Raw genomic sequence first — 27,380 nt, 5'->3', positions numbered from 1 at the left:
TCCAACTGCTAACATGGTCAAGACCAAAGAGCTGTCCAAAGACACCAGAGACTAAATCATAGACCTCCACGAGAGGGCCCCATGGGGAATAGTTGGCCCATCGTGGCTCTCAAAGTAGAATTAAAATTTAAATTAACAATTTTTTAAATGACACATTACACAAACGTTGAACAAAACATCTGTCAAAAAGAAACTCAAAAGGGATGAAAGGCCTTTGGTTTCTAATCAGAACATTTTCATTAGTTTTATTTTATTTATTTAAAATTGTAACTTTTTTTTAAGCTATTGTCCTGTTTTGATGTTGCAGTGTGTTCCCAAAAAGTGTTTGTTGCTTTCATCTTTAGTAAAATGTACTCAAAAAATAATAAGATTTATTTATTTATTTAAATAAAAACAAAAACATCGTCAAGGACAGTTCACACCCCGGTTCGGACTTGTTTGCCCTGATGCCCTCCGGAAGGCGTTACAGAGGCATCAAAACAAAAACAAACAGACTGAAAAACAGCTTCTTTCCAAAAGCAGTATCTATGCTAAATTCCAACTCACACAGATAACTGCTCATCACACTGTACAGTACATGTTCATATATTTATATACTGCTTATGTACATATGCATATGTAAATCTGTAAATCTGGTTATTTAAATGCTCGCTTTTTTGCACATCCATAATGTACATATATGCTCATAGTCTTATATGGCACAGTTCATTGTATATATTTTTCTACATATTTTTTATACTTTATATCGTATTTTTTATATTATGTTCTGTATTTTTTATGCCACTTGCACTGAAACGGTTGCTGCAATTTCATTGTCCTTGTGATAATGACAATAAAGGTCTATCTATCTATCTAATACTTTTTTCTAAGAAACCTGTTATTTAAAACAATTAATTCTAATGAATTTCTGATTTCTTAGATCACTATCAAATTTTCAAATAAAAAAGATGTTTTTACATGCATATTTTTACATGGAAAAAAGTTTAACTGTTTTACATGTCAGTACAGCTATAAAATAGTAGCAACATCTTAGTAAAACTAAGGTTATGACTTGTAGTAATACCATATAATTATCAGAATAAGAGCCACGTTGTGAGCTAATACTTGTCCAAAGATAACAATGAAAAAAAACTTGGGTAATTTCACTGACAGATGTGTAACAGCGATTTCCTCTTAGATTACCCACAACCCTCCAAGCAGCTCCCCAGGGCGTCTGTTTTACCTGCTAGACTTTATACCATCCACAAGAGCATTACAGTTCAAATGTCTTTGTCATATAACATCTTTATGACCAAAATGAATTATTTTTTCATGAGTAATAAAAAGCCAGGATGTTTTTTGTTTTTTTTTTTACTTGGGAGAGGACCAAAAGTGTCTAAACCACTGGATCACCAAACAGATTAAGCCTCAGGTACATAAAATATTGATATTAAAGCCCATGCAGTGACTAACACTAACCGTGAGTAGTTTTTAAGTCAATATACTAAAAAAATTAAAATGTATATACTTTTATTTTTATAAAATAAATGAAACTCTCCTTTCCTTCGGGCAATACTTGTCATCTTTTTATTAATTTTATATTCTCAACACTTAACAGTCCTCTCAAGAACTGACTATCTTCTGACTTTGGACACAGAGCAAACAGAATTATTAAATAAGTTTTGAAATGCTTTTGGACTCCATCACAGACACCTTCGCTTAAGTTTGTCGTTGGTGAATGAGCACATTTCCCACCAGGTAGCAGTCTAATTCCTCTACTTTCTCCTTTGTTAGTGCTTGATGGACCATGATTTAGCAGCGTAATCCTCTTGGGGTATTTCTCAGCACAGTTTTAATGGCAAACCTTTCTTTGCCCTTTGACCTGTGCGGCTCAGTCCCCAGACACACAGTAGCAGAGTGATTCCAGATGGAGGAAGTTTGAGGCTCCTTGAACGCCGTCGCTGCATTTCACGATTGTTTGCTGTTTTGTCTCAGTTAAAGAGTCAAAATCAATCTTGATTTTTCCCTCAAAATATTTTTCTGTTCTGTTTGTAATATTTAGGCTAATAAATACCTTCTCACCCAGATTGAGATCTCGAGCATCAACAGCTGAATCTGTGAACTTTAAAAAAGTCCGTCCAGCAAGTGTGTCTGCACTAGCAATCTAAACATGGCCGTCAATAAGAAAAACAGGTGCTTTCTCTTCCACATGTCAGGATACACTTTAGCCTTGATTGCAGTCTGTACGGAGAACGATGTGTTTCCCGCTCCAAGAAAGCTCTGAGAGGGGAAAAGACATTTCCAGAATAACACTTCAGTCTCAAAAATGGATCCCAATGATTCTGGTTGGAAACATTTCAAAGAATTTCTAAAATTTGGCTACAGAAATCATTGAGAGGAGCTTATTGTTCTCGTGTATTTTCAACATTGTAAGAATGCTTACACTCAGAAAAACAATAAAATTCAACGATAACATCTCTTGGCACGTTTGCAGTCGGTGATTATTTTTATTTATTTATTTTTTGCTTCCCTCCGTGCCAGGTACGATTGTGAGTTACAAACATTTCCATGCACCAGATGCCAGCTGGAATACGGTTTGTTTCTGGAAAGTATGAGCTGGCAAGTTTGGTATACTTGAGAGAGAAACGAGAAAAGAAAAGAAAGGAAAACAAACGTACTTTGCCTGCATGTTCACAAAAATTAGGCCAAGATGAAAGAATGTATTTAAGTGAAACTAATTAGCAGTTGTGCAGCTGTACTCAGAAGTAGTACTTAAAAAACTTGTTATCTTGGAAGGATTTTGATGGATTCCCTTGAGCCTACATTACCATTTTGGTGAAGTTTACATTGAAACTGATGTTTTCCAACTCCAATCTAAGTATGTTTGAATTAAAAGTCCCCAGCAGAAGGTTGAGGTGCTTTGATTAAACCAAATTATCCATCCATCCATTTTCCTGACCGCTTCGTCCCTTTCGGGGTCGCGGGGGCGCCGGAGCCTATCCCGGCTGCTGATGGGCGAAGGCGGGGTACACCCTGGACAGGTCGCCAGTCTGTCACAGGGCCTCAATCACACACCCATTCACTCTCACATTCACACCTAGGGGCAATTTAGAGTCACCAATTAACCTATGAAGCATGTTTTTGGACAGTGGGAGGAAGCCAGAGTCCCCGGTGAAAACCCACGCATGCACGGGGAGAACATGCAAACTCCACACAGAAAGGTCCCAGCCGGGATTCGAACCGGGGCCTTCTCGCTGTGAGGCGAGAGCGCTAACCACTGCGCCACCGTGCAGCCCTAAACCAAATTATTTGAAAAAAAAAAAAAACATGATTTAAAGCCAAAGAAAAAAGGATTGTAAAGAGATTTTTTTTTAAATCGTAGGATTTTTCTGAGGTTTCCTCTAGTAAAAAATGTAGATTAATTCTAATTGTTGCTAAACTGTATTTACTACTTAATTTTATTTTTTTTAAACTCATCCTGCAAATGTGGAATGAAATATATAAACATAGAACAGCTGGCCATAAATACCTCAGCTAAACATTTCGCTGCATCCAAGTGGCATCTCGGTGAGAATCCACAGGCCGCTTCTTTCTGTTTTAGCTGGAAGACGTTGAGCTCTGGATTTGCCTCGAATCATTTCCAGCTGGATGTACAACACAGTGTCTTTACCACCTAAAATGACGGTGGATTCATTTGCCTCTTTGCCCTCTGACTTTTATCAGGTGCAGAAAGAAATGTTTGGATGCAAGAGGGTAAAATATGTTTTCTGAAATGATACATTTAAAATTGAAATGTGTGCTATAATGCTATTTTTTTGTTGTTTGATCAGTTCATTGGCTTTGATGAAGTATATAATAAAAGCTTAAAATCCTGCTGTTTTTTTTTTTTTTTTTTTTTTTTTTGCATGAATTCAGTGACTTCTACAGAAATTTCCTTGAAAATATTTAAGTTCTATAATGACAGCAGTGGCTCACTGTTAATAAATATCAATGAATATGCTAGTTTTACAACCCCCAGACCAATGTTGACCTACCTTTGCAACTTTTTTTGTTAATCATGAAGTAAAGGGTTTCTCTGCAGAAGAGCATGTTAGCACTTGCTTCATCTGTGCTTGTGTTAACGTCATCATCTTGATAATTGAGTCCTTTTAAATCAGGGGTGGGCAAACTTTTTAACTTATGGGCCACGAAAAAATCCCAAATTTGGCATATGGGCCAGACTAGAAGCAAATACAAGGAGTGATTTGGTAATCAACCTCATAAAATGAAAAAAATAATATGGCATTTGGACAAAAACATGCTTTAATTAAAACAGAACATTTTGGAGATTTTATTTCTCTTTTTGGATCCAATTATTCCTATGGGTTGATGTCCCTCAGGGGAAACCTTAAACTTAAAGAAATGCTGCATTGCTGTGGTGATGGAATGATTTGAAAAATCACACATGAAAGTAGAAAAAAAAAACAAACAAACAAAATCTTTCATCACCAACCCCGCACCACACTGGTGACCTGTTTAGTCAACTGAAGATGGGATGGATGAATGGACTGAATCTTGAGAAAATCTCCTGTTTTTTAGATTTCCTTATATCAAAGTGCTTTTGGGGATGAAAAAGCCAAATTAAAAGTCATTCGTTCATTTCAGGAATGATTGCAAGAAAGCAAGCACTGCATGGTTGTGCTTACAAGTACAATTAACCCTTATTTTGATCTGTAGAATAATTTGAAGGTCTACATAAAATCCATCCATCCATCTTCTTGTCCGCTTCTTCCCTTTCGGGGTCGCGGGAGGTCTACATAAAATGTTTTTACAAATTATTTAATCTTTTTAGACCCAACCTATTATTTCAGCTAAGCCTCCAGACCACAGGTGTCAAACTCAAGACCTTGAGGGCCATTTTCCATCTGACTTTTGTAGCTTTTCATTGGCAAAACACACCTGATCCAGGTAATCAGCAGCTAGGTTTGTGAAAAACCAGCAGGATTCTGTCCCTCGAGGCCTGGCGTCTGACATCTCTGAACTTAACATGTGTTCACAGGGCTCCTGTTAAGCACGAATAACCCACCATGTGATGTCCATGCATGTGGATGCTAAGTCCTAAGAGGTTAATTAAAAACTTGTAAAAAAAAAAAGAAAAAAACCTTAAAATGCTTCATTTAAACATGGTCTTGTATGTGTTTTTTTCAAATTTATCAATGAAGTTTGGTTAATCAATCAGTGTTAGTAGTGATTGTCTAAAATGTTTTTCTTTAAAGTGGAACATGTATTTTTGTTTGAATTACACCTGCCTAATAACACTTTTTTATTAAACTGATCTTTTAATAAGTCAAAAAAGGAGCAAATAACACCAATTAGAGCCTCAAGATGAAAAACCTGCATGTTCCTTCCCATGTTCTAAGCCTCTCCTCAGCATGTGCAGTGTCAGAGACATGACCCATGTCATCAGAAACAGGCTAAGGAAACACATTCCTGGAACTCAACCGTATGCGGAGGAAAAGCAGTGGGTGGTAGTGACGTAAAAGACGCTCAAAAGTACATACTATTAAGAAGCCCCAAGACAACATTCCCTTCTTCTCCACTTCACCTCAAATCCAAATCCTGCAGGACAAATGTTTTATGTAGTTTTTCAAGTAAAGGGTTAGAAGAAAAATATCACTTCCAAAAAAAAAAACATTTCAAAATGTTTAGCTAAGAATATTAGTTTGCCAAGATTTATGTCATTTTGCTGCAGCTTGCGCCATGGTGCTCTAGAGTTTCTTCTGAGAAATGACTAAAGCAGAAGTGAGATGATGGGGAATAAACGTGTTTACCCTTACCTAATATCCTTTTTAATTTTACATGTGGCTACAAACATATAAGAAAATCCTTTTTAGAATTAAACCTGAATATCTGTTATTGATTTTCCTGATAATTGAGAAAAATTGTGCAGAAAACAAGGATTTATAAAATGGGGTTTTATTGTATTCAGGTGTCCAAATGTCTTTAATTGATGTAAATGATGTCAATTTGTTATTATAAAGAATCGTTGGAGGGATGACGTAATTGGCAGAAAGACTGGTGCTGTAAAATGCAAGAAACTCACAAAGGAGCACATAAATGCGCAGTGAGAGAAGTTTTTTAAAAGGCCTGTGGGGATTGATGGCAAAAAATCCTTTCCTGGAAAGAAACAAAAGACTATGTGGTTGATGGTTTCTCTTTGCATCTCTTTTAATCTCACAAATATCATGGATAAGTCTTGATTTTGCATGATGTTGTTACTAATATTCCATTGAGTATCTCCTACTTTGACTTTTTTTTATTTATTTTGAGCTGACATATCAGATCTTCCTTATTTTATGAGTTTTTTTTTTTTTTTTTTTGCAGAAAAAGCCTTTCTAACTCCTCTCAACCAGTTCTATGCACCCATTCCTCCTTTCAAAGAAATGATTTTGTTAAACTCTAAATCAGATGGTCCTCTGGAGACGTCATTACAGGAATGATCATAATTCAGACTTTCCCAGTGGACTCCTAGGTTTATCCATGTATCTCCATAAAACTGACTTGCATATTAAGTGTAATGTTCAGACAGAGCTTAGTTTGTTGTGATTAATCTCCAAGTGAACCTTTGTGGTACCTATTTTTATTTTGTCTTTAAATTTTTTGCCTTATTCCTTGTTTATTTATTTTGCAGTAGCAGAATTTCTGTAGAATTGATATTAAACTATAATGCTTTTTACTATTATTTTGGAAAATTGGAAAAGCTTTTAGCTTCTGTGGGATCAAAGGAAAAAAACAACTTCTATGAAAATTTTTGACTTAAAAAAAAAAACAAAAAAAGTCTTAAAATAAATTATTGATATGTAATCTTTTTGTTTTTGCTAATATTAGAACACCTGCAAGCTCACAAACATTAAGTTATCATGATGAAAACACTAATTAATCCTTAAATTAGGTCACAAATGTTCAAACACTTACAAATTCACAAATCCATAACATGACATACACCAAATTAAGTATTTTTGTAATCTAACAGAATAGAATAGCATTATTGTCATTGTACAGAATACAACAAAAATTTGTGGCAGCTCCCTTGTGCAAAAAATGCAGGAAAAACACACAAAAAGACATTTTTGTCCAACTTCATGTCATTGTTTTAGATGTTTTGATGCTATCCTTAGCAAAAATTAGAAAAACAGCTGAAAATTCTGTGTTAGGATTTATATATGGTAATTTTTTTAACATAATATTACTCTGGGTTGCAAAAAAATAATCTTTAATCTCCAAAATCCTCCTAATTTTCCTTTTTTTTTTTTTTTTTTTTTTAGAAATAACTCAGCCAGGACTGAATTGATGGGCAACAAAGAGTACACCAAAACTGAACATGATAGTATTCATAAAAAAATAAACATCTAAGAAAGTTATATGTCTTTACTTGCCTGTTTTAAAGAGAAAAGCAACATCATTCTATGTGACTGAGTCTAGTTCACCATCTCTCCTGTCTGTTACTCTATGTAATGATAATAAACATTAAAAAAGTCTGTATGTTTCTGTTAAATGTGACCAAATCTGCTCATCTTTCCAAGGCGGTGCAAGCCACAGACCAGTGCTGACGAAACACTCACGTTTGCTCTGCTGTCATTTGTGCACCAGACCAATGCACTTCAGAGGGATGGGAAAGAAATGATCTGGGGCAATATGTGATCCGAGGCAAATCAAAATACTGGTTACCCACATTTTAGACCGCATACAGGCCTTACCTTAAATAAATTACCCATGTTTGGTCTTGTAGGTTTGAGTTCATTGCAGGTAATCAAAGTTTTATTATTGAAAAAAACCCAACAGCTGCCCAGGTGTCTCCTTCTAAGTGAAGCATGTTGAGCTTCTTTCGTTCTGTTGATGATGGTATTTATTTTTGTTTTATTTTCTGCAATGTGGTTTAAATCCTCTTTACTTACGGTCTATCACAGCTGTCCACTGGATGAGGTGTGGGACTGCGGTGTCTAGTTGAAATGTCATAGTTTGTGTCAGGATAAATCTAGTCTGGATTGGATTAAGAACTGAGACAAGCAGCGGTAAAACACTGTACCTGTCTAAATGTCAGAGTTTAGAAAACTAAATGATGGCGTCACAGTGGACAACCACTGTGCTCTTTCATCTTTCTGCTTATTTTTGGATCCTTGAAATATTGAATAGTTCACACAGTTTAAAGGTTTACTTGAGCATCTATTTAATCTGTTTGGTCTATTCCTTTTTTGACTATTTTTAACTTTAAGTACTGCAGAGCACTATTTTACATTTAAAAGTAAGTCAGAAGAATGCAGTTTATAAAAATTCATAAATAAGTTAATGTTGGCAACAATGCCTTATAGTTAATAGTTGGGGCAGCCGTGGTGCAGAAGTAGATTTGTTGACCTCTAATTAGAATTTGCAGGCTTGCTCCCTGCTTTTCCCACATTGCTCCTGGTAGTTATAGGTTGGCAGGGTCTTAAAAAATCTTAGAAGCTTTTAATTTATATATATTTGTAAATAATATCTTAAAAAAACTCTTAAAATGAGCTTTAAAAATTGTGCTGCTCAAAACTTTCACATTTCATGTCAAAATTTTAATTTTTCAACCACAATTATTTTGATCAAATGATGTTAATAATCAGTTCTTATGCACTGAATGCTCACATTCATGCTACAGTTTTTCATCATAAAATGGAAATACCGATATATTAATAAAATTAGAAACAATGACTAAAATAGGAAGTAGCTGTCCTTAAAAACATCTTTAAAAGTCTTGAAGAAACTTGTAGGAACTTTGCAGCACTTTGGACCTTCAAGGAAGGTAGAAAAGTACACAAACTACTGTTTTAGTTCTAGTCCCAGGCCACATGTACCCAAAGTCCCTTCCAGCCCCACATGAGACACACCACAGCCCTCAGAGGCAGACAGGGGCCACCAAGAGGGTACCGGTATGGCACCCCAACCAGTCCAGTAGCTGACTCAAAAGGACGCACAAAGACAGGGCCCTAAGACCAACCCTAAAAAAAACCCTCTGTAAATCTTAGAGATCCACCTTACCATATGGACAGGGGCCCATCAGGCCCAAAAAGCCGATGTACCCAAGACCCAAACACCATTCCTGGCACCTTCCACAATGGAGTTGGAGACATAGTGAAGATTTGGTGGGTTGTGGGCAATAGAGCCCAAATTGCTCACCTACTAAAGGACCCTTCCCTCAAATGGGATTAAAGACTCTGAGGTGGGGGGCAGATCCAATGTGCCTGTGCCAAGAAGCTCCAACTCTGATTTCAGCCTCCCCAAAACAGCTGATGAGACATGAACGGAGGCCAAAACTGTAACTGATATCTTGCTGAAGCAAAGTTATGATCTAGAGTCACTAAACCATTTTCCACTTCAATTTTTATGATTTGTTTCATTTGAACAGATCCAGCTGGTCCGTCCAATACTTCTACACTCATCGTGCTCTTTTGAAAAAATAAATCTCCTAATTTTGAAGGAATTATATTTTAATGTCACTCTCAACTGACTTTTTCCCATTCATTTTGCCATCGTCCAATCGTAACATTTTCTGACAGAGCACTGATACAACCCTAAAACTCCAGAGTCCTTGGCTTTTGGACGAGGATGTCTCTTTAATCTTTGGTCCAAAGCACACGGTGTACATTTCCTCAGACAAAGGTCTGGAATACTGATTGAAATGACCACAATTTCTGCTAGGGTGTAACCAAAGTACAACAGTGTCCTGGCAGTGCTTTTATTGATTTCTTCTTTGTTTATAAGAAGTTGCCAAGCTCCTGCTGGAGGTTGTATGTAACAGCAGCTAGTACATCATTAATTTTTTTTCATGCGTGTGAAATTTACCAGTATTATATTCTCTAAGTTCATAGCTCAATAAAAAAGTTGAAAAATGAGTGCCCTCTGGCCTTCAAGAAAAAATGAGATGCAAATGTGAAGTTGCCTGCACCTTGTCTTTTTAATCTAAAGCCCATAACAACATAAATATATTGAGTTCACAGCTCAAAGGTGCATATTTTCATGAACCACTACAGTAGCTCTATCTCAAATCTGATAATCTATCAAAAACCTTGTATAAATACAAGTCAGCTCCTGTGAACTGAAATGTCTGGCTTTGGTCCACATCCGCCCACACTGTACACTCACCAATGAGTATCTGCCACAAACTTTCAATGCAATGTGAGTTCTAGCTAACACTTGTTTTCTTCTTGTGGCTGCAAAATATCACAGGACCACGCTCTAACACGCACACCATGCATCTAAAGCACCTTATGGGAAGAATTTACCAGCCAAATCAGCATCTGTTCCTCTCTCAGGGTCATTGTTAGAAAGTTATTTCCTGTGCTTTCATTTTCTGAAAATTGTGTTTTTTGGTGTTTTTAACATATTCTATTTTTTCACAATGAAGCACATATATATAAGACTTTAAGCTTAAAAAATCTTCAGCATTCTTTATTCAAACAGCAGTGAATCAATAGCAGATGAAGAAATATTGTTTGACAAAGCTGATGCAGAAACTGTAGAAATATTTAATTGCGATACATCACTGAGCAGATAAATTGGTCCATTAACATCTTTGTTTTTCTCTTCTGAGCTGGCACCTGGCTCACAATTGTACAACTGGATAGCTCCGATTTTGCTCGCCATTTTTATTGTACCACTAATGTTCGGTTGGGGTTGTGAAGGGTGTTGCTACTCGATCTGTAATGGCCGACCGATCAGTCCCAGCGTGTATCCTCCTACACTGGGGAGTAAACTGCCTATAATCGAAACAGAAGAAGAAGAAAACATTTGGAGTCGACATGGAGTCCTTCGCAGGATTGTGTAGTCCTGATCCTTAACATTTTTCTTGAAAATGTTAAAATAAACATTTTAGTTATCATAAACACTTTAAGAAGTTATTCTTGTTATTAACATCTAAAGATGTTGTGCTTTAACAGAAGTAGACGCATTTTACTGCTTGCAGTGACCGATTAGGTAGCAGTAACAGATCAGGCAGCGACGAGAGGCTATAAACAGCATGTAAACAAAGGGATTATGGGAAATAAGTCCCAGAAAACAACAGGTTTTTTTAACATTTTGCCTCAAAACAACATAATCATAATTAAAACACCCCTGACAATTATTTAAAAAAAAGTCAAAATATGTCTGGATTAGGTCTTTAAATATATAACTTGAAATGGTGGTGAAGAAAAAAAAGATGTATTTCTTCACATGGCTGGCACTAAAGAGTTCAGGCTACCCAGAGAAAAAGAAGACTTTAAATCTTTCATGGATACATTCGTGTCAATAAAACCTTCTGTTGTTTTATTCCTCACTTTATGGCAGCAAAATTCTTTAGAAATCCACGGCCAAAAAAGACAATTTAAAGCCTGTTTTTCAAAGGGAAAGGGGTTTTAAATAAATAAGCACAGGGAGACTGCACTGATTTATCTGATTGTTTTAAAGTCTGTTCCATTTCTCTTTTGTTCTTATAGAAATCAAGTCCCAGCCAAAAATCTATTGCAGGATTCTACTTGTTTTAGTATGTTAGGTATACGTTTTTTTCCAAAAAGTTAAGAAATCAACTTAGTAGAAAGCAGAATTCTCTGTTTGCGTGCTACAACTTTTGGGCATTTATAAAAACCCATCCAAAATGTTTACAGAGGATCCTGAATGAGAACAATTCCATGGCTGTGAGCTAAGTCCTCTAAATATAATCAGTGTTAATGATATACAGTAAAATATGAACTCCCTTGGTTGCTTTTGAATTCTGTGTGGCTTGTCGGACTGTTCGTTTTGAAACAAGTGTTTCTCATTATGTCAAGTATTGTGCTTGGCAAGAAAGCTGCGAAACCCCTGCCAGCGCATAATCTGCTTTCCAGTGCCTGCTTAGAATACCATATATAGTTTCACCTGTTATCCTGCTTGCTTCTCAGAGATAAAGGCTGCAGCTGAACGTTTGTGTGCCGAAAAATATACGGTCATTTTGAGCATTTGACAGGCGCCACAAATGACTGGAAGCATTGCGTGGAATATGTCCTTATCATTTAGGTTCATTAGTTGCAGAGCAATGAGAGCTTCCAGGAAGTGATGTCACCTTTTTGCATTTCTAAAAACCAGAAATACATATGTTCTTCACATGTGTTAGTTTAAATTCAGGCATGAATTGAAGATTTATGACAAGGTTTTTGTTGAAATCCGTTTTTTCTCCCCATATCTTAATGTGGAACTTTATGTACAAATTCTTAGCTTCTACTTTTGCTTCTAACATAGTTTTTTTTTGTTTGTTTTGTCTGTGCGTTTTAGCTAAACCTAAAGACATTTTAAAAATATGATAAAACACAAACAAAAGTTGGACTTTTTCATCCATCCATCTTCATAATCTGCTGAATCCCCTTCGGGGTAACAGCCCTGACCAAAGATAAGTATACTTCAAGGATTTGTTTTAAAGCAGGGGTGTCAAACTCAATTGCAAAGGAGGCCAAAATCCAAAACACACCAAGCCGAAAAGGATAAACATTTCTTAAACACACTAAAACAACATTTTTGAACTTTAAAAATGTAACGTTTTAACATTACTATGAATAAAAACAGGCAGGAATATTATTTCAGTATAAATAAACTTAAACCTTAAATAACTTAAACATTTTGACAAAATTATACAAGGAATAAATAAGTGCAAGTTAATATCAGGCCATTATTAAACTAAAAATAAAATGATCTGGAGGGCCGGATGTAATTACCCGGAGGGCCGGATTCGGCCCCCGGGTCTTGACTTTGACACGTGTTTTAAAGCGTACTTAAGCATAGAAAAGTATATTTCCCAAAGTGTACCACTTTACCACTTAAAATATACTTGCAGTTTACTAACAAGTTTAGTTTATAAATAGTATATTTAGAAGTATGCTTAAAGTAACCTTTATGATATACTATTACTTTACTGGCAATAAACTTTACTTTATGTTTATGAAAGTCCATTTGAAAGTATATCTAATGTGGCTTTTAAGATTTGCTTTCAGCTTAGAAGTAATAAACTTCTACTCATTAGCACAAAAAAATCAATTTTAATAAGAAAATTCAATTTTTCATGCAACAAAATATTTACCTGACAAATATAGACTAAATACATTTATAGTAACATGAACCTATGAACTTGTGAAGTTTATCTCTAACAAGTACCTAAAAAGTAAAATTAAAGTATCTTATCTCAATTTTTGTTTTAAAAAAGTATACTTAAAACAAACTTGATTGTACTCATTTTTGTAAGGGGAGTCAGAGCCAAGCTAGCTAACTTTAAGCTAGACGGACTACACCTTGAAAAGGTTACCTGTCGGATGCAGGGACACACACCTAGGGGCAATTTAGGCCGAATCCAAATTCCTCCTCTAGTACCCCTCTGGCTCCTCCCTACCCCTCCAATTGTAGCGGTGTTTGAGAGGAAAGGGGTGTCCAAAATCGTTCTTTGAAGGGGTAACCCTCGCCGCGGAGGGATAGAGAGACCTCAGCGGAGAGGGTGAACCGCCTCTCGGAGAAGCTCTTTTCTTCACGCGGGTGAAGCACAGAAGTTTACATTTAAATGGAAGTGATGACCACTTTTTTTTATGTATTTCCAAGCGCTAGCAGCGCTAACGTGGCTAACCGGCAACTATTGATGATGTCATCAAGTGGGAGTGTCGTCCAGGTTTGAAGACACGATTTTTCCATAACTCTTTGTTTTTAGGGCTAAATGTAGCAGTATAATTCCTGATTCGGCATTAGAATGGCGTATGGAGCCTTCTCGCTGGGATGCCAGAGCGCTAACCACTGCACCACCCTGCAGCCCAGGTTTGAGTTTTCCCTATTAAAATTGTAAAACATAGGTTAATAAGAAAAAACAAAAAACTCTTTACATCCAATTATCTTTAATTAATATACTTTGGCATACTTTTTGTTAAAGCAAAACCGTTTTTTTAAGCAAATGTGCTTTGAAATGAGTCTTGAAGATCAAATGTCTGATGTCTGGACTCATCATACAATCAAACACTATGAGAGTCGTGAAAAACAGAAAACACTACCGACAGAGAACTGTGGAACAAGCAACGTCCTACAGAAAATCAGTCATAGAGTTGACAAAAAAAAAAAAAAAAACATTACACCTTTAAAACTATTACAACATGCTGGCAGCAGATGAGGTGATGAAAGTAAATGCACAAGCATGCCAACAGTTTTCAAATTTTGCTGACCCAAATGTCCAAGCGGTTGTGTATTTTTATGCTATAAATCACGTGGCCTTGCTGAGCTCCATCCCATCTTTACTCACAAAAGATTTAGTGTGTACGGTGGAAAAGTGAAAATAAAATAAAATAAAATAGAGCCATAGGGTTCAGGAAAGACAGTGGGATAAATCTAAAGACAAACATGACTGAGCTACAAAATAAGAATATAGCTGCAGCATTCAGCTCCTTTTTTCAGTTTTTCACCCAAAACATCCTGTTTCATTGATGTTCCAACTTGTAAACTATTTTTAAGAAGTGCATCCATACTCAATCAAGGGCAGCAATTCCAATTAATTCAAAGATTAATGTTGATAGATGGAGCAAACATTTGTGCTATGGTTTTATGTTATTTCCTACTCATAGGATGCTTTTATTTTCCAATATAAAAGAGGAAAATGAGGTTACATGTTCAGTATTTTATGTGTCCACCTCGGAACTTTAATGTTTTTAGGTCACTCAGATGATCAGGTTTTTCCAAAACACCATTAAATTGAATGTGGCGCCTCAGGAAGGTTAATTTTAAACACAACTACTGTCCTGCTGGTAGTGGATTTTAAGTGTTTTACTTGTACATTTTGCTTTTATCATGTTAATATATATGAGTTTTTACATCAATAATCTATTTTTAAACAAGGTTAAGACTGCAGCAGTAACATTTACTGCAAAAACTTAAACTTTTTCTTCAGAATCATGTGCTCCCAATTTTTTTTTTTTTTTTTTTTTTTTCTTGTCTAAAAATGGTAGTTTGGTTTGTAGGAGAGATGTGGAATTTGTGACACATCAATGTGAAAAACTCCAGCTTTGACCTTACTCTGTAAATAGAATGTGCCTCTGAAGTCACAAACTGCAACTGCGAGCTTGAACCCGGCTTTAGGTGGCAAGATCAAAGATAACTTCAAGAGAACAAGTAGAGAACATGAACTTCATATTAACCCAAACTTGAGGAGGATTGGGTTTCAAAACTTTAAGTTGTCACCAAAAAATGCCCCCTCAGCCCTCCAAGGGAGCATTTTTGTATTAAACAATAGTCAGCTTGTTGCATTGTTTTGTTGCTTGCATGGGGTCAGAGAGGACAAGCTGCTTGTGGAGCACAATTTCAAGGAGTCAGCAGATTTCTGATCAATTCACATCTTGACAGAATAATTTAGCCTGCAGTTGCAGGGCAATTCCAAATCTTGTTATCAATTCTGTTAAATAATTAAATGTTTGTTTGGTTTTGCCAGAGAACCCAGGTCAAGATCAAGTGAGAAGCGTTTGTTCACGTGGGTGCAGAAAACTCTTCTGAATTTTGCAGAAAAAGCAGACTTTTTTAATATTCATAATGTGTAGACATAGACACATGTTTTCAAATAAAAAAAAAACCTTCACACAGTGACTGGATCTATACGTCTAAGGCAATTTTAACTGTGTAAAGCGTTTGTTTTTAGACAGAAAGTCTCAGTAAGTGACTCCATCTTCAGTAATGCACAGTCAATAAAAAAATAATACTCTCTTTTTTCTCCTATAGATTTAAGAATTATATAATATCATCCATCTTCAGAACCTACTGAATCCCTTTCGTGACGCCAACCCAGCTACTGTTGGGAAATCTTGGCAAGTTTGATCACTTTAAGATGTTTATGTTCTGCAGGCCCAGATCATCAACCCTCTACCACTGTGCTCTGCAATGGCTAAAACTGTGCATTGGTCATTATCTAATTTGTTCAAATACAAGTTTGCAAACAATTCTTTTTTTTTTTTTTTTTTTTTGCTATTTACTCATTCTTAGTCATAAAAACCTAAGAGGCCTGTAAAATCTGGGATGCACCTGGACTTAAATGATCGGATTCAGAGTAACATTGGCAGGATCTCTTCTCATAGGCAATTTATTGCAGTTATTGATGGTCTCCAGATAGTTTGGAAGTAGCCGAGGTAGCAGATCCATTTACCTCCTTGGCTCCTAATTTATTAGGTTAAGTTATGTACACTTGTCTTCAGGTGGTGGCTTACTATTTTGTATTATCTCTTCTAATTCTGTCACTAACTTCTGCCCCAGAGTTTGGCATTTGCAGCATGCGACAAGCTCCTATTTGGATTCATAAGAGATGACCATTTCACAACTTTGTTTCCTGAAAACAGTTTATTGATTTTTCATTTGCTGTCTGACTGGAGGCTCATGGGACATATATGCTGCTGTCATGTGATTATTTTTTTGTGTGTGATTAACTTATTTTTAATTGAAGCTAGTAATTACTGAGAAAAGACTAATTTAAGGTGTTTTCATTTAAATTTGTGACATTGTGACTCAGTAACTGCCAAAATACAACAAAAAAATTACTTTACTTTACATTTCCTTTACTTTAACACCACCAAGGGGTATTTTCTTTGATCTCAAACTATTAAGACTTTAAAAAAAGGCCCAAAGTACTATAATTTTACGCATCAAAAACTCTCTGAGAAATCCAAAAAACCTGAACTTTTCCTTTGAAATAATGCTTTGTTAAACTTATCATGATGTTTAGAATCTATGGCACTTTTCTCCACTGCTGTAGCAAAGCGGTGGAGGCTCTGTAGCTGTTACCATGACAACCGTTGCATCAAATAGTCTGCTTTTTCTGAAAAATGTTTTTAAAATTTCTAAATTTAAGTACTAATAACTGTTTTAATATTTATTTCTTTTATGAGAGGTGTAAGTGGAATTTTATCCTTTGAAGTGTGGATTAAATCATAGTTACTTCCTTGAAGTCCTGACTTTTTACATTTATAATAATGGACAGACCTCATTGGGAATTGTCCCTTATGTAATAGACAATATTTATCTATTTAAAATGAGATTAACCTGTTTTTAAAGAAAAATAAAATCCAAATGTGTTCTTTAATTTTACACTCACATTTTTTATAAATATTTAGTAAATATTCCCACTTAAATAGTGCATGAGGACATTTTAAAAATTACTTTTAGGCCTAGTTAGGAGGAGCAACCTTCACTAAAACATTCATTTCTGTTTCTGATATTCTTCCAAAGCACCTGTCCAGCTGATTTTTTTCCACACACGTTCTAGAAATGTTAGAAAAAAACAACTTCTGTGAATCCTCGCTGTTTCATTTGAATGATTGTGATGGAAGTCATTATTAACACAATAAAAATCTGACGGCGTGTTTGACTTGGCCGCATCAGAGCAGCAGAGCAGAGATTTATAATGCGGCGTTGGGTATCATCTGTCCAGCACTGGAGTGTTTGCACAGGCCAAGGTTAAATATTTGAGGAGCACATGTGGGGATGAATGGTGGCACAGGATTTCATCATAAAGCCGGGGAGGATGAGCCAGCTGGGGGTCATTTTAACAGTAGTGTCAACACTGTGAGATCCCACCTCTGTCGACTCAGCAAACAGTATATCACACACTCTGAAAGGGAAGGAGGGCTGCTTTCCAGTAAGGGTGGGGAGGGGGGTTCTCAGAACACCTTTCTGAATTTGCCAACAGACTTTGGACATCTTCCCTGGTTGGTTCGACGCAGCGTGTCCAAAGTAACCAAAGAAGGAGAAATGTAAAAGAGTAAACCGACTGATGCAAACGTGCAGTGCTGAGTGGACAGCAGTGAGAGCACAGCTGCTTCTGTCCGTTCTCCCAGGTAATTTATCTGCCCACTTCTTCTTGATTTTCTTGGTTTCAATGCACTTTTCCTCCTCCTTTAAACCTCAAAGTGCCCAATGCCCATGGAAGTTTCCACATGATCCCACAAACTCAGTCCAGTGGGTGAAAGCCACATGAAGGTGGCTGTAAGCTGACTGCTGTGTGGGTTTCTGTTTACCCAGCCTGCCTGTCTGTAGGCATCCAACACAACTCAAATATCACCCCACCTGCCCAGTTCTCCACAAACCAGGAAGACATCCCAGCAAAAAACTTTAATGTGATTAATGAATTGAGCGGGAAAGTAATAAGAGTCTGTAAACAGAGGGTTTTGTTTCACTACAAATGTTTCAGTTTCCTTGCTTGTCTCGTTCAACAGATGGTTGAGCTTAGTGAAATTTGCTCTTCTGGGTGTTTTTTTTTTTTTTTTCTCCATTCATGAGCTCTCCTAACACACTCCAAATGCACAGAAAACATGAATATTTGTCAGTGTAAATTGTTGGTCACAATACTATTACACTTCTTTTTTTTTGGCCTTGAAATGATCTGAGCTAAATTACATTCTAATCTTCCATTGTTTGTGCCATCCTTTTGGGATGAATGTGGTGGTTAAAAGCGGTGCTGGGTTTTTAAAATCATTTAATCAAACCAATTTCTGTGGGATTTGGGGGCTGGATGCAGTTGTGTTTTCTCTTTTGTTATCTTTTGTGTTCAAAACTTAACCGCGCTGCTGTCGGGTCTCTGCAGTACCCGGCGTCTCTTCTTCTCTGGTGTTCTGGAGTAACCCGACCATAATGTTGGATACGGACATTATGTATGAAACAAACATACATATAATTTATTTTAGTTTGGTTGTTAGTACAACCACGAGCTGCTAAACATGCACCTGAACTGCGCAAAGACATTTTTGAAAACTTTGAGGGATTAAGTAAAACACGCTTTTAAAGTTTGTATGCACCGCTAAAGCTAACAAAACCGCCAACTTTCAGTGGAAACAAATAGAGCCATGTAACTTCCTGTTGCTATGCCGGAAGTTGCACCCATAACTCTTTTTACATGAGAGGCCCCAGGAATAAGGTCAATAGGAATTGCTTGTTTACATTGGGTTCCCCCCGGAGGGTTTAGAGTGTGACGCCAAGCTGAGAGAAGTTCCTGTAATGTGAAGCAAAGAGTTTATTAAAGCATCCCCTGAGTTTCTAAGGAGAAAGCAACACTAAACAAGGTTTACAAGTGTTGTGGAATTAAAGAGGGGATCGGAAGCTGCTAGAAGATGAGATGTAATTGTGACGGAGTTCTCTAGGCTCTGCCTGCAGGGAGACGGTTAGTGTATGTATATGTTTTGATATTCAGTTATTTTATAAAATGTCCTCCATCATGAGAAAAATACTAGAAGAACATGTTAAAAAACCAGTTTGACGAAGAAAATGAAGGAGTGCTTTTCTAATCAATAAATCAGGAACGTATGAAGGCAAAACAGAATGAAATCAGATCGCCTGCAGCGGACTTATTTCAATCACCATGTTCTTAAAAAAGAAAAAAAAATCTTAGCCATGGCTTCCAGCCACCCAGACACTGTATTGTGTGTCTCCCTCTTAATTTTCTTGTGTGCTGGGGCTTTGAAAACATCCCAGACAGACACCTGTGTTACCTCACCGAGCTCCTCTGACGTCGACAGTCTGTCGGGACGAGGAAAAAGATCACTGTGTTCAGGGAAACGCTTCTTCTTGGAGGACGAGCGTGGGGAGAAAAGAAAACAAGAGGTTGATGATGCGTCGAGCCACATTGATTTTGTATATTTTCATGATAGGGACGAGACTCCACGTCACCTTTTCCAAAAAAAAAAAACACCCAAAAGAAGCTCTGGTACAGACAGCAGTGGGCAATCCCTCACAGCTGACACGCCACATTAGGAATGGGTGATTTTGTCTGAAATATGGATAAATATTTGACTTTATTATGTATTCATTTTCCATCTTAGTCTGTGCTGCACAAAATAAACCTGTCAGGGAGAAGTGATAAACAAGATGATGTACTGTTATTAAAGCCCCATAAATAATTAAATAACTAACTATCAATAGTCACATGATCTACAGAAGCAGTGTGAATACTATCAACTAGTTAAATTCCTTTTGTCTTAAAAAGTTCGGTTTAAATTTCCAAGATGTTTTAACAGAATCGGTGTCACTCTGCATTGCAAAAGTGAGCCCGACCTTTTCTTTATGTACATTAATTATCTATTTGCATGGACATTTTTGTATTTTTAATTTTCAATTAGGTTTTGAATAAGAAAACAGGGACATCTAGTGGGGAAGGTGTACAATTACATCTCTAGTCTTTTCAAACATTTAAATATAAGTAGTTCTATCTTTGTTTACAACAAGATAGTTGAGTTTTAATCTTGTTTATGACCTTTTGAAATTATACTAGTGTGAGGAAATTGAATATTATTATTTTGGCTACTACTTTATGAGTTCAACTTTGCAAAGCTGGCATTCAATTTTGAGCGATTGCCTTTTTTTCCCCCTTATGATGCCTCTTAGATATTGAAAACAAAGTTTGCTGAAAAGTTTTTGTTTGTTTGTTGAGAGGATGACCTCACATGATGTGGAATTTAGTACCAGCATATGGTAAATGTTTATGTGGATAAACAAAACAACGGATGTTCATGCTCCAACAGATAAATTTCCCTTCACTGGTTGATCTATTGTTTAAAAATGGGGGGAAAAATGCAACAATTTATGAACACTTGCCATTTGTTGTCTAACATTTGCATAAAAAATGTTTTTTATTTTTTATCATTTTGCAGTTAACATCATATTTTATTTTGAAATATATGAGAACATTATAAAACTGTTAAATGTAAGAAAACAGTAAATGAGTTTTAAACAGATACATTTGATCTCTGATTTAAATGTTATGCACATTTTCTGGATTAAGATCAAATGCAAAGCTTAGACTCAGTGTTTTTAGTGCTGTTAATGTCTGCTAATATTTCTTAAATACTAAATAACTCTTAAAGCAAATGTTTTATTTTCCCCAGTAGAGTTTAAATTCTTCCAGAGCTCCATGCTACATTCACAGAGACAGTTGCTCATAAAATGTGTGGAATAATTTTCAGACTCTGATCAATTTTATTTTTTGTCTTTTATTTTTTATTTATTTTAATTTCCATGAAATAACAAAGACAAGACATAGCTTAAAGATATGTGATAAATCTTTGTATATGGTGTGAAAGACTATTCTGATTTGTTTTATGCATTAATTTTGAAACACTTTGATCCCCTAAATCTTTAAAATTCAATATTTTAAATTTACTGTATAATGGAATGGATATCCATTATTATCGCTGCCAGAGATCTTTCATATTGTCTTTTTTGTAGAATAAATTTTGAAGTTACATATGTTTTACATGTGTTTTCCAAAATTTAATTACAATAATTTTGATATGGAACAATCAAGGAGTTATACAATAAATACATGGCTTTTTTTTTTAATTCAGTGCTGACTTAACTTTATGTAAAACAAACATTATTTTTGCCATTTTTATTTTGATGTTATTATTTTGGGGATTTCCATATAAAACCCTCATCAATGACACCCCGAACATTTCACCCATCTTTACTTATATTAATAACCAAACATTATAAGTAGAAAAAGTGAAAGAAAAAACTCAGATTTGTTAGGGTGCAAGATATGATTTTAATTAATTTCTCAATGAAAGATTAAATAAGACGATTAGCTTCCACTCAGCTAAAGAACGTCAGCCTTTTCTTCATGCAGAGAAAAGCTAAATATGTGGCTCCTCCCAGAGCTCCTATCAACAGAGTGGTGCCGACTATGATCGGTGCATTCCTTTTGGCCAAGCGAAACGCAACAGGAAGGACAGCAGAGATGAGGATGTTGTTGACGTGTCCCAGCACTTTCCTGAAGGCGGGCCGCTCCACCACTCGCTCGTAGTAAGTCTCCACGTTGGCGCGGTTACCGTTACCCCAGTAGCGACGAGACAGCCCGAGGAACTTTAGGCGGTGCAAAGTAACTGCCAGAGACACATCTGCCAGGCTGAAGAAGTCTCCGCACAGCCAGGATGAGCTGCCTTCTTCTGCAGGTGCAGGACGACAGAATGTTGTACTTTGGAGCATACTGAATGCTGTTTCATAGATGTTCACAAATACCTGGAGTTTCTTCAGCCCTTCTCTGCAACTCTGTCTCCACCTGATCCATCACACTCTCCAGTTCATCCAGAAGCTTCTTCAGGTTCATGTTGTCGTGGTCAAACAGCTTCGACTGCAGGAAAAGATGCAACATTTTGTACTCATCTAAGGTTGAAAGTTGATTGGATTTTATTACTCTATTTGGAACAAACACATTTTTTTGTTAAAGTTAATAACTTTACTCCAAAAAACAAACACATTTATTATCAATGCTGACTCTGCATGTGTTGGTGTATTTGTTGGTGAAGGTCAAGGAAAAGTGGGTTAAAGAAAGCTTTGGGCTTCATTGCATTCATTAATCTTTTGCATGCAATTCTCCAATTATCAGCACACTGCATCGTCAAAGGCACACACCGTGTACTTACTTCAAACACAAAGTTATAGCAAATTTCCCCTTGATGCATCTTCTATGCATGATCTGAAAAAAGCGAAGGCCTTCAATCTGTTTTCAAAATTTAGTGCCAAATGTTGCAGTTCTTCAATTTCCTACTGACTCCTATATTAAAAAGTCCAGCTTATAAGTGTACAACTACTGCTTGATCAAAATGCACATTTAACTAAAGTTAAAAAAAACACTGAGAATAAGAGTTATGTAGCTAACTACAGTGAAAGCCAATCTGTAATGATTCAAAATCTGTGCAGATTAGAAGCATCTCAGTAATTTACCTTCAAGCGTCTTTGTTTTGCAATATAAGCATCTTTGAGCTCAGGATTCTGCTCAGCCAGTTTCTTCAGCTCAGTCTGTGTGTTTCCAACCTGTGCTACAAAATATAAACAGAACAAAGTTATTTGAAACATGACACTACAAAAAAGTAAAAAAGAAAATGTCTTATCTTAACAAAAACAAAAAGCTCCAAACTAAATTTGTGCAAGTTGAAGAGCATTTAAGAGCAGAAAGTCTTTATATTTGCTGATTTATTTTTAGAATTTACTTTTTTTCTTATATTTAAAGAAAGAATGAATGAATAGCTTTATTGTCATTGTAAATTTTAACAAACAAATTGAGAGCAGTCTTCGGTCGGTGCATTTATAAATAAATTATTTAAATAACTAAAATAAAATAAAATATTTTTAAAAAATGGATAAATTCAAGCATAGACATCCATATAACCATACAAAAAAGTTAAAACTAGAGTATCACCTTAAAAAATCAGCTTTAGTATGAACAGCTACTTTGTTTAGTAATACCTGGAGAGTCTCAGGAAGTATTCCTCAGAGGTCTCAGACATGAACCATTACCTCGTATGGACGTGGCCGCATATGCCGGTATGTGAGAGTCCACCGTGATCTCCGGATGGAGGATACAGCCATGCGTGTAGGCATCCATTTGTAGTGAGTCCAACAGCTCTCTGTAGTGCTGCACTCTGAGGTAGTACCTGCTGTTCTCCTCAGGAACCAGCTTTAGAACTCCTTCTACACGTGAAATGTAAAGAAAAAATACACAAGAGCTCTGCCATGACAAAAATTTACAGGAAACGTAAATGTTGCTTTTAAATTTGGATCTATTGACAATAAAATCAGGAGATAAAAAAATACACGCTAGTTTTGGGAGAGTGTACTTCAAGACTGTCAGGGATCGACTCAAGTGACTCCATGCTTACCAGATCTCTGTTCTTTCATGCTGAATGGGCAGATACTCTTAGAAAAATCAAAAGCAAATTTAAAGGAAACCAACATAAAATGAACAAACACACAAAAACACTCAACACACACACCAGTGATTATTTTTATTTCTATTTGCGCAAATACAGATTTAAAAAAAATGGTGCTACATCCATCATTTAGCCTCACCATCAGTAAAGTTCTGCTCCAGGTAGTCCATTATCTGTGTCGGATCACAGATAATATTGTCATTGTGGACCAGAACCGGAACTTCCCCAGCAGGATTCAGGCGCATGAACCATGGCTCGTTGTGCTCGCTCAGAGGAAGGCTCACATCATACTCCTCACAGCGCAGACCTTTCTCTGCTATGGCCAGACGTACCTAGATAAGATATTTAAATCATTTTTATTGAATAAGTGCCTTTCAAGACACCAAGGACAATGTGTAGATAAAACACAGTAAAACAACAATAGATTTGTTTAAATTAATTTATCATCAACATGCTAATGACAAAAAGTAAGGATAAAAGGAACATACTTAATAACAGGCTATACAAAAAAAAATAATAGTAAATATTATTTATAATAGGGCATTTTAGATTAAAGTTGGAATATACTCAAATATAGTTTCAAAATGAATGATTATCTGATGTGAAAATAAAAATTACCACGTGGGACTCCCCATTTAGAATGACAACGTTGTCAAAAGTTGTGGTTAAAGTGCAGTTTTCCACATGAAATTAGTGTCACAGATGACAGTCCTGAGGAGCTGTCCTCTGACCCGTGGTGCTGAAACACTCACCTTCTGAGAATTGAAGGACTGCGTCCAGTGATAAAGCGTTAACTTCGACTCTTCTTTCTTTGAAATTGTTCCGAGTTGCGGGTTTGAATCTTCACTTGTCGTCTCAATAAGAGCCGCTTTCTCATTTTCGGTTTCAGAACCTCGTTCGGTCGCCATTTCAGCTGCTAGCACAAGAGAAGGATGAGTTAAACCAGCGTCCTAATGTTTTGCTGTTGAATCGAGCTACGCCCCCTGCTGGCAGGGAGGATAATTTCACCAAAATGCGTGAATTGGTTCCGAACTCAATTTTTAGTTTATATATTAGATCTTTATAATATTTATCATCTCAAAAATTCTAGAAAGTCTTGTCTATTATTCAAATTGTTCATTAAATTGACACAACACACCTTGAATTTATAATTAAATAGTAATCTAAAAAATTAATAATGAGGGGAACTGTTTAATAATGTAAGAACAGCAACATTTTTATGTAACAGCTTGTGTTTTGTTTTATGTGTTTGCACAGCAGATGGTGCTATTGAGCCTTGTTTTTTTTCTGAATTCTGTGGATTGGCATTATTTTCCTCCTTATTTTACAAAAAATGTGAAAGTGTTGCGTAAGGTGATGGTATTTTTTGTAAACGTAACTATCTAGATCATCCAGATGCTTTGAGTAAATTAAATTTGGATTTTATTCATAAGTTATATGTTTTTTTTGTTGTTCTTTCTGTAATTTCAAGTATTGATTGATATTTTTTGAGTAAATAAAATAATGATAACGTTATAAAAGGTTTTGAAAGAAGATAATTGGAAAAGAAAATATTGGTGTTAACTAAAAATAAAGGATATACATTGAATAATGAGGAAGTTACCAGTTATCTTATTATATATATATTTATTAAATCTGCTTAATAGTGTTAGAGTAACACCTGTGTGGAGTGAAGCCACATATATAGAGGTGTCTTATTTTGGTGGGGTTCGCGCGTAAAGGCTTGGCTGTGGGGGCAAAGAGGAGCGTGGGACGTCCCTCTGCTGTGACGTTGCGATTGGTCCGGTGCCTTTCTTCAGCAGGGTCTCCATGCCTCCCTCCCTCCCTCTGTGATCAGTGGGTGAGAGGGGGGAGACGAGCAACACGCAGCGGAGAACCCGGCGTGCGCCTCCGGTAAATGACGCCCACCATTCATACCTTTGCTCTTTTACGCATGCCGTTTTGTCGCGCGTGTCGGTGTCTGAACGCACCGCCCCGCCGCCGTCCTCATCCTCATCCTCTTCCCGTTTCTTGCTCCTCCAGTCAGCATCCCGCCGCCTCTTCCGTTCGCCGCGGCCACCGGTCCTGGATCGCCTAACCTCGGTCCTGGAGACGTCTGAGTCTGCAGCTGCGCGCTTTTATTTTCCAGCCTTTATCTGAATGACGGGCGGAAGGTTTGACTTCGACGACGGTGGCACTTACTGCGGAGGGTGGGAGGATGGCAAAGCCCACGGACACGGCATCTGCACCGGACCCAAGGGCCAGGGCGAGTACGCCGGGTCCTGGTCGCACGGCTTTGAGATAGTCGGCGTGTACACTTGGCCCAGCGGGAACACATACAAGGGCTACTGGTCTCAAGGGAAGCGACATGGGCTCGGTGTGGAAAATAAAGGAAAGTGGATGTACCGTGGAGAGTGGAGTCACGGCTTTAAGGGTCGCTACGGGGTCCGGCAAAGCCACAACACACCTGCCAGATATGAGGGCACCTGGAGCAACGGGCTGCAGGATGGATACGGCATCGAAACCTATGGAGATGGCGGTAAGAAGTCTGTGTGTGTCGCTTTAACTGCTGCTGAGATGTGCAGCTTGTGTGTAGGATGCTTAAAAATCAATCTGGGGTTAATACACCAGTGCGTGGATTTTCATCATCACTTCCGCTCCAAAACATGTTGAGATTATGGCCATTTTTATTCATTTTGGTGGTAGTTTGAGACAGGTGTTTTTGGCCAAATTGGAAAACTTCTCTCAAGCAGTTCCTAACATCTCTGCAAAGCTGAAAATTCACAATCAAGCTTGAAAAACCATTCCAGTCTCTTGGTGATTTGTGAGCATCATCCCCTCTAACTGAAGCCTTATGGTGCGTAACAAATGCCACACATCTGATAGCTGCTGATTGCCGGCCTTGGAAAATGATCTGATCCTAGAGGATCCACTCAACATCTGGCTGTCTGGTCCCGTCGCATACTGATAACTTGATCTGCAGGGTCACATCATTGAACTGCAGCCTTTTAATCTTACCCTCTTTATCCATCAAAATTCCAGTTCAGGCCAATGAATCTTTTTTCTAGAATGTGACCATTGAGGCTTATTTTACGGTGATGCTAAAGGATTAACAAGCCTTCCTTATTATTAGGACGCGGATGTAATATGAGGCTTTGAAGAAGCTGCAGCAGGCCGGCATACGCTCATTGGCCTCAGCGGCTCCAAATGGGATTAATGAAGTATTCTCCTCATTATGTGACTCAAAGCGATTGCCGGGCATCACAGACTAATGGGTGTTGGTCAATCTGCCCCCTGCTGATGGTGGAGTTTGTGAAAATACACTCCTAGCTAAGTGACTTGCATTCATCCCAAGTGATCCTCTGTATCAGTCCCATAATCAAATCTCTATGATTGAGTTAGCCATGCTCACAGTCACAGATCTGAGTGGAATGAGAGAGAAAACATTTCATTAACTGATGTACCCTGCATGCCCTGCGGCATGGCTCGTCTCTGTCCCCAAATGTTGATGATCACGTTGATGATACAGGCCGGATATGTTGACTTTTAAATAGTTAGAGCTCAAAAATGTGTAAAAAGTCAGTTTCAGTTCATGAAACAGACAGCCAGTCTATAAAATTTACACCAAACGTATTCAAGTAATTAAAGACATACAGACAATCCCTTGTCTCCTCTGAAGATGTTTTTAGCTTAGGCCAAATCAAGTTT

The 27,380-nt window shown here is 37.0% G+C and overlaps 2 protein-coding genes across 2 annotated transcripts in view; one reads left to right on the top strand and one right to left on the bottom strand.

Moving 5' to 3' along the window:
* Nucleotides 1-20,973: 20,973 nt before the first annotated feature.
* On the bottom strand, nucleotides 20,974-24,674 carry gdap1 (ganglioside induced differentiation associated protein 1). The gene is made up of 6 exons (XM_024280678.2): nucleotides 24,446-24,674; nucleotides 23,833-24,025; nucleotides 23,281-23,454; nucleotides 22,708-22,802; nucleotides 22,003-22,114; nucleotides 20,974-21,929 (listed from the first exon to the last, which is right to left on the bottom strand). Exons 1-6 carry the CDS (start codon nucleotides 24,599-24,601, stop codon nucleotides 21,577-21,579), a joined length of 1,083 nt encoding a protein of 360 aa, XP_024136446.1. The 5' UTR covers nucleotides 24,602-24,674; the 3' UTR covers nucleotides 20,974-21,576.
* Nucleotides 24,675-24,900: 226 nt separating this feature from the next.
* Nucleotides 24,901-27,380, top strand: part of jph1a (junctophilin 1a) — a 31,959-nt gene continuing 29,479 nt past the window's right edge. The window contains exons 1-2 of the mRNA XM_024280311.2: nucleotides 24,901-25,586; nucleotides 25,716-26,211. Coding sequence (XP_024136079.1) covers nucleotides 25,833-26,211 — 379 coding nt within the window. The 5' untranslated portion in view covers nucleotides 24,901-25,586; nucleotides 25,716-25,832. The remainder of the gene's footprint in view (nucleotides 25,587-25,715; nucleotides 26,212-27,380) is intronic.

This window comes from Oryzias melastigma, linkage group LG20, assembly GCF_002922805.2.
Source record: "Oryzias melastigma strain HK-1 linkage group LG20, ASM292280v2, whole genome shotgun sequence".
In the NCBI taxonomy this organism is placed as follows: Eukaryota; Metazoa; Chordata; class Actinopteri; order Beloniformes; family Adrianichthyidae; genus Oryzias; species Oryzias melastigma.
The sequence above is the reverse complement of the archived record's forward strand: the minus strand, read 5'-3'. Positions and strand labels throughout refer to the sequence as shown.